The following is a 14,524-nucleotide window of genomic DNA, read 5'->3' on the forward strand; positions in this document are numbered from 1 at the left end:
AGTTGCCTATTTCTTGGACATTATAACAAACACCTAAAAATACGTCTCAGTTATTCGACAAATTCAACTAGGTGTTCAATTTTTGCAATTTAAAACTAGAAAAGCTTCACCACACAGCAGTTCCAGATGAGGGCTTAACTCTTAACTGTGCTGCATGTAATAGCAATAGGCCTCTGCAGGCAGAGCTTTTGCTGTCTCTCTGTGTTTAATCAAAACACTCAATCTACACACACACACACACACACACACACACACACACACACACACACACACACACACACACACACACACACACACACACACACACACAGGTGGCATAACCAATGGCTATAATAAATCGAGTCTTCTGTGGTCCAATGCATTGTGCTGACTATTGTGTGGTCTCTTAAGCACACTGAACAGTCATTCATGTTCATGCGATATGTATACGTTTTACATAACTATACAATGAAATGCTAGAACATTGAAAGAAAATGTCTCTTGGTGATCTATACTGAATTTGATAAAGAATTAAAAGTCTCAAGCTCATGTTCCCTGGTTATACCCTACACTGAAGTAACATTTTACCCATTTTATTACAATATTGCAAAGCTAGTAATGCCCACTCAGTTTCCAGTGGGGAAGGGGAGGAAGGGAAAATATAAACTAGATAAAAAGACACCCCTGAATTCATGGACCCTCTGTTCAATGACATTCCTGACCAGTTCTGCTTAACCTTACTGCTTTCTTCACCTTTCTCACTGGGTTTCATTTTCTCTGTCTAATGCACATGCACAAGAACAAAGTAGCTCCAAGAAAACCAACAAAAAAAAAGGTCTAAAGACAACAGCATCACGGATGCAAAGGAACAGGGTGAGGGGCAAGAGAAAGAAATTGGAAAAAAAAAAAAAAAAGAGAGGAGAGAAGTCCCACTCTTTCAGGTTGGCGCAGTGGAATGGTGGTGTAGTAGTACTGACACTTAGAGCCCCTTCAATCTAGCTCCCTCTCTCCACACAGGGTTAGCAGAAGTGGTCGTCCTCATCTTTATCATCCTTCATTCCCTTCAGCCTCAGGCGCGCAAAGTCCTCAAACACAAAGTCGTCATCCTGAGAGAAGTTACTGCGGAGGCACAACAGAGGTCAGTAATACCAAGGGCAGACTTAATCAACGCCTCTCATACACACTTGCATACAAACAGCAGACTCACTTCGTCTCAAACTCTATCAGGTTGGTGTCCACAGGAGCATCCGTCTCTGGTACAGCTGTGAGAACGAGGCAAAAAAATAAATAAATTTCTCTTTCATTAGGACATGTCTTAAAAGAAGAAATAGAAATAAAATACAGCCCAAAATGTTATTCAGAACTGATATTCTCTGAATAAATGCCTGGACTGAACCCCAGGATGGTGAATGTATGCGAGTGACTCAGATAGTGTACATACTTGACTGTGGTCTTGAGCTGGGCTGCTCAGAGGGCTTAGGGTGCATCAGCACAAAGGGAAGCTCTACTGCCACGTCACTGTGGGGAGAGGAAATAGTTTAGTGTATATTATATATATTTATTGTGTGTATATTCTAGCGTTTACACAGAATGGTGCAAAAAAAACAAAAGAAACAAAAACCATTCCATGAGTGGTAGTTTTGCGGTCAGAAATGCCTTGTTGATGAGAGACATTAGAGGAGAATAATTAGAATAGTTCAAGCTGACAAGAAGTCTATGGTAACTCCATCCATCCATCCATCCATCCATCCATCCATCCACTTTCCATACCGCTTATCCTACACAGGGTTGCAGGAAGCCTATCCCAGGGGACACCCTGGATGGGGTGCAAACCCAGTGCAGGGCACAATCTCACACACACTCACACACCCATTCGCACACTACAGACAATTTAGAGATGCCAATCAGCCTACATCGCATGTCTTTGGACTGGAGGAAGAAACTGGAGTACCTAGAGGAAACCCCTGAAGCACAGGGAGAACATGCAAACTCCGCACATACACAGGACAGAGGCAGGAATCGAACCCCGACCCTGCGAGGCAAAAGTGCTAACTACAAAGTCACCATGCTTCCCCTATGGTAACTCAAAAAAAACAACCCCAAAACAAACACTCTTTACAACCAGGGTAAGCAAAAAAGTATGTCAGAAAGCACAGCGTGTCACACACTGAGTCAGATGGGCTAACACAGCAGAACAGCACATCGGGTTCCACTGCTGTCAGCCAAGAACAGGAATCTGAGGACCAGGCAACATCTGTCCAATCTTCAACTATGTACTAATTTATGTTCCCAGTTCCTGTCCCAGTGTACCCATTGTCCTGAAGATTTTTAAATGTTTTCCCAGCTAATCAGCTTAATACCAGCCATTCCTGTGCTTTATGCAATTATACTCAAGTGACTGTATGCATGTATGTGTCCTGTGCTTACCCTCCACGAGAGACAACCAGTTTAACTTTGACTCTGTAGGACACCAGGATACCCAGGACCTCTTTATTGGATGCATCCTTCACACTGTAGAGTAAGCAAAATGCAGCACTGTGATTCATTCTGAAAGATTCTGCATCAATGAAACAAAGATTGGAAAAACTGGAATATAAATTGAATACCACTACAAACAGGAATGTCAACAGGAATGTCTGAATATGTGCGTGCATAAGGAAGACCCTAAATTTTGAGATAAGTAATTTTATCACAAACCTTAAAGTCTGAGATTTTCTTTTAAACGCATGTTGCCACAGCAATATTTTCCTCTCACTTGCTGTTGTTTATCTATTTTTCACTTTTCCTAGGCTATCTGACCTCCATGTAAAATGTACACTCTTCGACTTCTTCACTCAAGAATAACATACAGTTAGGCTGAATCATAAATAGCTTCCTACTCACTACAGAGTATAGAACCTAATGGCATTGTAGAACCGATGTATTGTGAAATGCTATTTTGGATTTAGCCAGAGAAAAAGTGTGACTTCAGAAAAGTCCCTGTTGGATATTGTTAACTATGTAATATTACCTTTAGGGTACATATTTTATTAGTCATTATATTTAATTAGATTACTGATTCTAAACCTTAAAAAAAAGAAAATAAATATGCCATAAATAACATGCATTAATTTAGACCTCCTTCAGGGGTTTAATGCATGGTTCAGTAAACATTTGGTGAGTCAAAATGAAACGTAGGATCTTAAATATTCAAATGCGGATTTATTTATTTTTTTACCTTAAAAAACATTATTCATATGAAATTTCTAATACTGTGCAAACAGTGAAATCCATTTTAACAGTCCTAATGGAAATCCATAAGCTGAGTGTTTCATGTTCATTTTGTTGTCGAAAACTAGGACAAAAATGACTGCTAACTAACTAACTAAATAACTAACTAACTAACTAACTAACTAAATAAATAAATAGATAGATAAATAAATAAATATGCCCCCTTTTATTTACACATATAATAAGATGCAATTATAAAAAAAGATACAAAAAGATCAGAACTGGTTGACTGAACTACGATGAAACCTTGTCTCCAGTCTGCTTTGTGTACACACTATGCAAATGTGTATTATACACGAGATTTCAGACTCACTACATACTATATCCTCTCAGCGGGTGCTGTCGTGGTTGTATACAGTGCTAGATATTCTCTCCTTTCTGATTTATGTATGTGTGCTAATGCTTTGCAGTTTGAGAATGATCCTCCTTATATGTAACTGAAATTAATTTGACTTTTATTGTGTATTTACAAGCGTACGTTGCATATTAGAGACTCTGAGTAATATAATAGTTTAAGCCACGATGCACATCAAAGAAGCAGAAGGAGAAAGTCTTAAGTCTGTAATGATCATGTGCATTTGTAATGCATTTACAGCTGATTTTTGGAAGGGATTCAAACTTGGATTAAATTTAACTGATGATAAATCTACAGTAATATTAGTAAGCTAAACAGTTTTAAATCAAGGACAATTTAAGCATAGCGAGTTATTTTATTTCATTTTTTTGTTGATGAAGTAGGGAGAGTGTTATTGTGTGTCTGTGTGTGAGATGCATGAGGATGATGTGTGAGGCAGTGTGAGTGACGAGTGCTCACATGGTGCTGGAGGCCAGGTTGGTGTCCTCGTGCTTGAGTTTGCCGTCCAGCGCTAGACCTCTCTTCTCACGGTTGTTGCTCAGTGTCGGGGTGAGTGTGTATACCTTACAGAACGTGGAACTGGACGACACCTGATCGCTGAAGACGAGTAAGACAGGCATTAGACAGTGATATTATACAGAGTAGTGATACTACTCTGACCACATCCAACTCTGCCCACAACGCCCTCACAGCAGATAGCTGCTTATTGATCTAGTGGACGTATGCAAATAGCTGAACTGTGTCGTTCCTCAGTGTATACAAAGGTAGATTGGATTCAATACTTTATATCTTATGTGTAGAAATGAACAACAGAATGTAACAGGGGTAACAAATAGGAGTGTTAATGAAGCAACAAACAAAATGTTTTCAGGCCTGGATTAACCACAGCATATTCAGAGCATATTAAGATAAGAGAGCGAGAGAGAGAGAGAGAGAGAGAGAGATGAACAACAAAGGCTCTTTCACTGGGGCTGCCATATAATTGTACAAATATGATGCGTTAAGTAAACCAAGAGAAACGAATCATGGTCTTATTTCTACAGGGAGCACACAAGTGGAGAGATAGAACGTGTCTGAGGGGCCTCGTATCACTTTAACCTGTGACAAATACAGCGCTAGCAGGGGCCACCTTTCAGTGTACACCGACTATCACGGCATCAGTCATCCATTTAAATTAAAAGGTATACGCCATCATTTTTCAACGTAATCTCTGCCTGTTGCATCTGTAGTGTGTACAGTATGTGATTACCACAGACAACAGTTTGGACACTGAGAAAGGAAACCGCTTATCTCCTATGATTTTCACACACAACAGTCTCAAAAGTTTCACAGAATGGGTTGCGGGGGAAAAAATAAAATAAAATAAAATAAAATAAAATAAAATAAAATAAATAAATAAATAAATAAACATTTGGTGAGTTCTGCAGATTGAGGGAGCCAGACTCACGCTGACAAGATGTCTACAGTAATTCAAATACCCACTCTTTACAAGTGCTGTGTGCAGAAACATATCTCAGAATGCACAACATTTCAAACCTTAGTTAATAGAAAACAGCGGGTTCCTCTCCCTTCAAACCAGGCTGCTATTATTATTATGATTATTAATATTATTATTAATAATAAACTAATTTATAATGCAAGTCTAAGGGCACGTTTGGGGCAGTCACTAATATAAGCTCAAAAAAGTGATTCTTGCGAAATAATATTTGTAAATAAAACTTTAGACCCGAGTAATCCTTTTCAGAGATGGGACATCTTTTCCATAAAGAAGAATTTGTGGTTAAGTATTACTAACATAAATTAGTTTTGAAGCATAAATAACATAAAACCTCAAGGAAAGTGTGAGTAACCGTTTAGCATGAAGGGTTGTTTACTTTATTACTCCAGTGTTAGAAAGTTGGATAAAACCCACACAAGAACAGCTTTGAGTAGACGTTCAGTCTTTTCTGTCCGAGCCTGAGATCAATATTGTTAGAGTGCAATGGTGATGGTTTTGAATTTGTGTTTTAAACATTTGCTTACAGAATTCTGCCTTTATGTTTCCACACACAACATGCAAACGTCTAGAAAATCTTGTCTGTGGTAAATTCACATACTGTACAGAGACTGGGCTGAAATAAAATTGAAAAAAAAAAAACCCTAGATTGTGCTTTAACTTTAACTATGCAACATTGTGCAGAGGAACAGAACAGTCCAAAAAGCATAGTGACTCAGGGGAAGAGGAAAGCGGTCCAACCCACAGACTTACTGAAATCACTGGAGTGCTGAAAAATTGTTAAAAAAATTCTGCCCATCAGGTTTAAACAGGAAACTTGTGTTTAAGTTTCATCATTGCCAATACTGTATTTGTAGCTCTTCCATGAGTTGTGTGTGATCCTATGCCATCCTTCTACCGGTGGATTTTAGACGAGCACTGTAGCAGTGCGACCACCAGGCTCAACTCATGACCAAAGATTTCTTTTCTATAAACCCAAACGTTATGTTATGTTTGCAACAGCAAAATCAGGCTGAAAATCATATAGTATAAAACTAGCTTAATTAAACCTTGACCTGCACTTTCTTGATTGTTACCATAACAACCAATGTCAACAAGTATGCAAATGTGACTACAGTTTGACCAAACTATTTAAAATGTACCTTCCTGTATATAAAATTTTGAACTAAATGAAACATGGTCTGTAGTGTGAGCAAAGCTGGAGTATCTGCTGTGATGTTGCACCATAATGGAAAGGGGATAAGGATTGGATAACTGATATAGAAGCAACAGAGCTGTGGGTTGCTGTGAATCTTGATCAGAGTGAAAGAGCTGCTAGAGCTGAGAGACGGTTGCCAGGGTTTGGGAGTACTCACTGGCTTTTTTTAGGCAGCAACACAAAAGCAATCCGAGCAAAAGCTGGAGACGGTCTGCGAGGCCCAGAGTCACAGAACGAACCTGATTTAATTCATCGCCGCTTCTCTAAACCTCCACGTGCTAATATATGAAAATTGTAAATAACCAGTCCTGTGTGGTGTATGCAAATGCTATATACACCCTTCTTCTCAAAGCTCAAAACATAGCGGAATGAGGAAATGAAAACATTTTTAGACATGACCCTATGAGTGGGAAAAGAGAAATGAAGAGGGGGAAAAAATGGCCGACTGTTGAGTAGGACATAATGTTTATCAATTCATAATGAGAGGAAATAAAGTATGGGGTGAGGGAGAGAGAAGAGAGATGAAAGGAGGGATTAAGGGGAGATGAACGGGTACTCACTCGGCTTCTACCTGAGCCACAGGGCATTTGTACTGTGCGGTACTGAACAGACAGATATCAGCATACTGTCGCACTGTGGGGAGAGAACAGGGACACACAGAGGGGTTAGCAAAGCTGGAAAGCGTGCGTGCACACACACGGGCAAAAGTTATTGAAGTCCATAAACAAATTCTACAATCCATGCATATATACATACACACAATGCATCTGTTATCAATAAGCCTCTCTGCTAATTCCACCTGAATGCCTGCAGATTTCCATTAATACTGATGCTGACAAACAGACTTATCTAAAATATCGTGGCGGTGCCATCAATAATGGAAGCAAACGTCTAGTCAAGTACTTTAAAAACTCGATAACATCCTCAATAAACACACTGACCAACAGATGTTTCTGTTTTAACACACATAATTATTAACTCAAGACTGCCCCTGAACAGATACACAGCATTCTAGTTGTTAGAAGGGAATTGGAGACAGCAAGGGGCATGGATAAACAGGGTGTAGACACAAAGCAACGGTCTGTGAAACAGGGCAACAGATACTCAATATACAGTTCCACACAAGTAGCTAAATAGATTTGACATCATGGTGCAGTGAAATCTGGTTCAGATTGCGTTGTACCTGAGATTTTGATTCGTTTGACAGTTTTGGTGGAGTTGTTGGTGACGTGGACGTTGACGCTGATGGGTTCTCCGTGGTAGTAGAGCTGAGTGAGAGCGAGTAAAGAGGAAAAGGGGCTTGAAAAATAAAACTCACAGAAAGCAAATAAAACACACAGGGCTTTATGTTAATTAAAGAGGTAGCACTCTGGAGAAGTTGTAATAAAATGTTATACGGTCTGTACAGGAATAGTTTTGTGATTGGTGCAGCCAACAATGCTTGAATTTGCTGTAGCTTTTTTTAAAAAAAAAAAAAAATTTTTGGGGCGCAACTAACATTTTTTTATGCTTTTTTTGCAGAAAACCTTTTTTTTGCAGAATTCCTTCACAGTGATGTTTGTTGGTAAATGAGACCTTTTATGTGTACTCATGTTCGACAAACATGAATCAAAGAATGCTTTGGCTAAATGTGTGTTATGATGACATCACATGACCCATCTTGGCCCAAATCTGCAGAAAATCTGGAGTAATTTTGAAAAACTGCAAGATCCTCTGTACATTGGAGAGTTTGTTTAATTTTGCGTTCATTTCTGCGATCGCCAAATCGCAGCATCCTGCAGGGACTGGTTATAGAAATAAAAAAATAATACTGCTAACAAAGTATTAATCACAGATGTCTTACACATTGTGAACTTACATGGGGGAAAACCTCAAAGAACAGAATGTACAGTATAAGGATTTATTTCACTACAACTACTATGACAATGCTATGATGTCATGTCAGAATTACAGTAATGACATCATTTTGTCTTAGAAATCCCATTCATGTCTTCATGAAACTTGCGAAATTTAAGCTACACTACCGGTCAAACGTTTGTGGACACCCGACTGAAACGTTTCTCATGATCTTAAAAACCTTTTGATCTGAAGGTGTTTGATTAAAATGTTTGAAATCGTTGCTGTAGACAAAAATATAATTGTGCCGACATATTCGTTTCTTTCATCAGAAAACTAACATTTTATTTACAGAAAAATATCTTTTTTTGAACAGATGACTCAGAGCAAAATATTCCAAAAAGCAGCCAATAAGAGTCCTTAAGAAACTGGTTGAGAAAATGTCAAGAATACATTTCTGGAAATTCTAGGGGAAAAGGGGGTCTACTTTGAAGATGCTAAAATATTACATTATTTAAATTTATTTTGGATTTTTTTTATCACAACATAATTCCCATAGCTCCATTTGTGTTACTCCAGAGTTTTGATGACTTTATTATTATTATATTCTAAAATGTTGGGGGGGAAATATAAACAAAGAATGAGTGTGTCTAAACTTTTGACCGGTAGTGTGCACTGACAGCAGCATGGGAAATGAAAAGCCCTGTTATTCAGAGAGTCACGAGTGAAAGCTTAGCTAAATGTTTCATTTTGTTACATTCTAATTACATCGCTTTTTCCCCCCTTATATTCTAAGTTATAAGTTTCTGAATGCATCATGCAAAACTATACTGTGCCTTTCTAAAGTTTCAATTGTTGCACTTTTATAACGTTTTAATAAATTCAAAATGGCACCTTAAGGCATGATTTATTTTTGCTGTATTGCATAATGCATTGTATTGAGACACCACCTTTGTGATATCAAATCAAATTTTGAATTTTGTGTGTTGCTAAACCTCTAATGAACAGCACAGAATAATTCTAACATCGGGGTGGGGGCTAAAATTTGGCTTGGGATGTGTTCTTTTCTTGTACAGCACGGAAATATGCATCCATATGCAAATGAAGCATGCAAACGTCAACCATCAAGGAAAACACTGTTAACCAATAGTAACCATGTACATGAGTATGTGTGTTTGCATGTGTGTTTATACACCTCTTTGTCGAGGGAAGCCTCCAGGTGGAGGGAGCGGTCAGACATGAGGAAGCTGCGTGTGGTCTCCACCATAGGCTGTGGTCCTGGCTTCTCTGGAGCATACTGCACCTTACGGATCACCAGCCGCACAGAGTTTCTACACACACACACACTCTTGTATTTACAGCGATGCCTGCATATACACCAACATGCACCAAGCAGCAACACGCAGTACACAAACTACACTGTGCTCAGCAAGTACATGAGCATGAAGATAAAGTGCTGCACCTCTTGTGAATCTTCTCGTCCACAGATTTGGCACAGAAAGCTCTGATCTCAAAGTCTACACCGCATGCCTGAGGGAGGAAAATTAGGGATATATTAGTAGTGACAAAAGTGTAAGATCAGAAAGTGTGTGTGTGTCAGTGAGTGAGTGTGTGTGAGAGAGAGGTGTGTGTGTGTGTGTGTGAGTGAGTGAGACAGAGAGAGTGTGAGTGAGAGAGTGTGATCGTGAGTGTGTGTGTCTTTACCTTGCCTGTGTCCTCTGGTCCTGGCTGTAAAGTGACTGAGCAGGGAAGATTCTGAGGAATCTAAAATAAAACAGCATATAAATTGAACATTCTCTCATTTAACACAACATTAAAAACAAATCTAGCTGTAAAGTTTTTTTTTAAAAACAAACAAACAAAAAAAAGCAGATCAACAAGGAACAGGGAACATATTCTCTATCTTCTGCGTCAGCAGTATATGAATGATTACCACAGATAAAAATTTCCTTATACCAAAAATTTATTGAAAACCTGTTTATGCAAAAACATAACAGAAGCCATGTCAGGCATCAACATCACTCACTTTTTTTTCCACTTTCAGTCAAAGGTGTTTGTGAATTAATTTCTAAATCGATTATACCACATGCACATGCTCTTTTTTTTTTTAAATGCAATTTAATAATTTAAGACTGTTAAACATTTAAAAAGCATGCTATTATTTAACATAGAAAAACATACATCCGTTGATGTGGTGAAGTTTATTTTGCATTTATGTCAGCACTGTGTAGCAGGCATGGGTAAAGCTCTAACTGTACGTTTTCCGCCATGGTTTCACAGCAACATGACAAACTGCATTATGAGCTGATTAAATTATGGCGAGATAGCGAGAAAGAGAGAGGCTAATAAGGCAACAACATGTTTCAGAAACTTTCCACAACATTAAATGTAATTATGCGACAGCACTGTTTAATACTTGATTGTGATTGGTTGACAGACGTTCTAAGGTGCACAATTATTTTTCAGTTAATGCACAGTTACAGTAGTTCCAGGCAGAGAGTTCACCACACTTCACCAAGCTCATTGAAATAATGGAAAAGTTAGCCTAATGTCCAGAGTACACAGACCTAACAACAAACAAAATTATTTACTGCAATCTCTCTCCCTTCCTCTCTCTCTCCAATGTGCATTATTTTTCTAATAATTCAAACAGCCCATCATCAATTATCCCTTACCTATAAAGAAATAAAAAGGTACGACACGTTATTTAAAAACTAAAACACTGCTGTGGTGCAACAAGAATAAAATATTACAGAAACTTTGATCCACTTTGATTCATTTCCCATAATAGCATGCCCAGTCATGTTTTATTCCTTACATGTTTCACCCTTTTAATATGCTTTCTATATTTTAGTAATATAGTACCTTTATATTATTGGATAATCATTGTAAAATAATTTGTAGTCTATTGTACTAATCCTACAAGAATAAGAAGCATTTGTAGGTGTAGAGTATGTCAGATTGCTACGCAGGCAGCTGAATGAGATGAATGGAAGTAGTAATTACAGTGAAGTTGAAGGGGTGTGCGTGCTGGCCAAGCTTTTTGAGCAGGCGCTCCTGCAGGCGGCTGAGTGGTTTGTGCTCCTCAGGCAGTGGAGGAAAAGCCTGGAAGGTGGAGATGTAAAGGTCCTTTCTGAAGGACAATCCCAACACGTCAAGATCCTCTCGGCCATAACGAAACGCACAGGTCAGAGTCACAAACACTGTCCAGGAAGTGAGGAGAGAAGGACCAAGTTAAAAAAAATATATACAAGATGCAAATTTTTATATGGTCATGAGAGATATTTAGGCAAATGGATGTCTGAACCATTTTAATGTTATGAAAATGAATTGTGAACACCTCACTCACCTTTTCTGTCTTTAAGGTATTCTGGGTCAACCAAAAGCACTCCATCTAAACTCAGATAATAGAAGGTAACAGGTGAGCACAGCAATATATCCCATAAATTATAAAAAGGTCAATTCAGCATGATTAAATAATTTTTCTTGCCATTCAGTCCTACAAACTTGAGTCAGAGAAACACTCTACCTATAACATCAATCACAAAATAACAGTCTTAACAATACTGGTTATTTAAACACAAATAACCACACATAAATAGTATAAATTTATTGGGATCTATCAAAGTCTGATATTCAAAACACATGTTTGTGGACGTGTATCATGGCATGAACAAAGGAGATTTCTGAGGACTTCATGAAAAAAAAGTTATTGATGCTCATCGGGCTGGAAAAGGATAGAAAACCTCCATTGACCATTGTTACCCTCCCCAGGAGTGGTTGACCAACAAAGATCACTCCAAGAACAAGACGTGCAATAGTCCACAAGGCACCAAGAAACCCAGGGTAACTTCTAAACAACTAAAGGCCTCTCTCACATTGGCTAATAATGTTCATGAGTCCACCATCAGGAGAACACAGAATATAAATAGTGTGCATGGCAGGGAGAAAGCCACTGCTCTCCAAAAAGGACACTCCGGCCTTTCTGTAGTTTATACTCTGTAGTAAATATCACGTGGACAAACCAGAAGACCAATAGACAAATGTTTGGTAGATGGATGAGACTAAAATTATGACTTTTTTTTATGAGAAGCGTTAAGTATGGAGAAAAGGAAACACTGTATTCCAGCATAAGATCCTTTTCCCATCTGTGAAACATGGTGGTGGTAGAATCATGGCTTAGGCCTGTTTTGCTGCATCTGGGCCAGGATGACTTGCAATCACTGATGAAACAATGAATTCTGAATTATCCCAGAAAATTCTAAATAAAGGAAAATGTCAGACTGTCTGTCTGTGAACTGAATCTGAGCATGTGAGTCATGGAGCAAGACAATGATCTTAAGCACACAAGTCGTTCTACCAAAGAATGGTTAAAGAGGAATAAAGTTAATGGAACGGCCAAGTCAAAGTCCTGACATTAATCCAATAGAAATGTTGTGGAAGAACCTGAACCAAACAGTTCATGTGAGGAAACCCACTAACATCCCAGAGTTGAAGCTGTTCTGTACTGAGGAACAGGCTAAAATTCCTCCAAGCCGATGTGCAGGACTGATCAACAGTTACTGGAAACTTTCAGTTGCAGTTATTGTTGCACAAGTGGGTCACACCAGATACTGAAAGCAAAGGTTCACATACTTTTGTCACTCACAGATATGTAATATTCGATCATATTCCAAACCCAGTTAGCAAGGTTTTAAACGTCCGTACACAGATTGATTGCCTCCTTTCCTTTTTTTTTTTAAACCTGTCTTTGTTAAGCTCCATATAAAATATGATATTTACCTAGGCAAGATTAAAAAGTAAATAAATAATAATATTTCCACATTGTTTTGATGAAATATATTTATGGTTTCTTAGAGTCAAGTTGTCAAAGTATGTTATGAGCAAAACTCTATTTTCTGTCTTTGTAGCTGTTTGCCAGAACACAGTCACAGCGACATCCAATGCATTTTTCTCAGAACATCTCATATATATAAGACTAATAATCCAAGATATTTCGTGTAGCAATAGCTGGACCACTCAATCAAAACCTTAAACTACAGACCGTAATCATTAGTTTAACCATTAGGCTACAAACACAAATAAAATTAAGCTGAGACATCATGCAATGGATCTTAGTAGTTTCATAAAATCATACGTCTGTTCACATTTTTCTGGTCCAGAAACAAGCTCCACCACCAGCCAGAAGTGAGCTGCTCAGCTTTGAACCCATAAGGCGTACATAGTTTCGGTAAAAAGGGTGGGGTTGGTTGAGAGGAACTAAAGGCGTGTCACTGTCTTCTTTCCATACAGGCTTTAGAAAATGAACTGCTCCTTTAAATCACTGAAGGTCTAAGTCAGACTGACTCAATCATTATTTCAAGTATTCTCTTTGGTCAAAGAACATCAAAACAAAAAGAAAATTAATCCACTTCATGGACATACCTTTGGCGTGAAATGTTTTGCTGTATAATTACACTGAACCCTTTTAATGTAATTATCAGGATACAATCCAAACATCAAGCTGTTAAACATGTTAATTTATACAACACCACTAGACAGAAAGGAGCTTAAATTACACAAATTTGTTCAATGCTTTTCTTCTCATACCCTAATTGCACTCAGCTAAATACAACTGTGCTCAGACAATACCTGCTGTTTCCCAGCTCTGCTTAAGTGCGCACACACTGGCACACTGTGTTTCAGTGTGAAGGAGGCAACAATTACAACAATCACCCTGTAAAAAGGTGATCATTACAAATCTTGAGATTTGGAACTCACTCTTCACTGCACGTTCAGATACATTATAATTACCTTCATTAGTGAAATTCCCATATCTCTCTAATGCAACTCAATTGGTTTCTTCTTAGATTTACTGCCATGGCAACAGTGAGACACAGGCACATCGGTGTTGAGAAGAGGTGTTCCCAAAGTCAGACTATATCATATGTAAAGAACAATGTGAACTTGTCCTGATAAAGTGTGTTGATGACCATTCAGTATTCCAAGAGTGCAGGCTTACACTCTGACTTATATGCAACTACATCTACAATTACATTTATGCTATTTGACATACGACCTTATCCAGAGCGATTTACAGAAGTGCTTTGAAGTCTCTAATGAGTAAATAACAAAACATCCTGATACTGGTTCACTAGGTCACAGACTAAGAATACCATCAGTCTAAAACTCTGTTGGGGGGTAATATAGTAACAAAAGCACAAACAACAATTTATTTATTTATTTAAATAAAAGTGCTCATTTAGGTACTTTAGGAAGACCTAGGTCTTTACTCAGCTATTCAGACAACTAGGGGAAGTTCATTCCACCACGTAGGTGCAAGAACAGAGAAGACTCTTGATGCATGCCTTCCTTGTACCCTGAGAGATGGTGGGACCAGTCGAGCAGTGCT

The 14,524-nt window shown here is 38.3% G+C and overlaps 1 protein-coding gene across 4 annotated transcripts in view; it reads right to left on the reverse strand.

The window, feature by feature from the left end:
- The window catches only part of arrb2b (arrestin, beta 2b), a 63,213-nt gene that overhangs the window by 2,097 nt on the left and 46,592 nt on the right, over window positions 1-14,524 (reverse strand). The window contains exons 4-16 of one of the 4 annotated variants that reach the window (XR_008396676.1): window positions 11,483-11,527; window positions 11,140-11,336; window positions 9,838-9,897; window positions 9,596-9,663; window positions 9,329-9,464; window positions 7,481-7,565; window positions 6,858-6,930; window positions 4,064-4,201; window positions 2,407-2,490; window positions 1,421-1,497; window positions 1,187-1,241; window positions 268-1,098; window positions 1-223 (exon numbers count right to left, since the gene is read on the reverse strand). The exon at window positions 1-223 is cut by the window's left edge and continues 2,097 nt beyond it. Coding sequence is in view for 1 of the 4 variants with exons in the window: in XM_017472006.3 (XP_017327495.1) it covers window positions 999-1,098; window positions 1,187-1,241; window positions 1,421-1,497; window positions 2,407-2,490; window positions 4,064-4,201; window positions 6,858-6,930; window positions 7,481-7,565; window positions 9,329-9,464; window positions 9,596-9,663; window positions 9,838-9,897; window positions 11,140-11,336; window positions 11,483-11,527 (1,118 nt within the window). In the remaining 3 variants the exon portion in view is untranslated. Of the gene's footprint in view, window positions 1,099-1,186; window positions 1,242-1,420; window positions 1,498-2,406; window positions 2,491-4,063; window positions 4,202-6,857; window positions 6,931-7,480; window positions 7,566-9,328; window positions 9,465-9,595; window positions 9,664-9,837; window positions 9,898-11,139; window positions 11,337-11,482; window positions 11,528-14,524 lie in introns of all 4 variants that reach the window. The other 3 variants (XR_008396678.1, XR_008396677.1, XM_017472006.3) reach the window with 3 other exon arrangements.

This window comes from Ictalurus punctatus, chromosome 7, assembly GCF_001660625.3.
Source record: "Ictalurus punctatus breed USDA103 chromosome 7, Coco_2.0, whole genome shotgun sequence".
NCBI classification, from domain to species: Eukaryota; Metazoa; Chordata; class Actinopteri; order Siluriformes; family Ictaluridae; genus Ictalurus; species Ictalurus punctatus.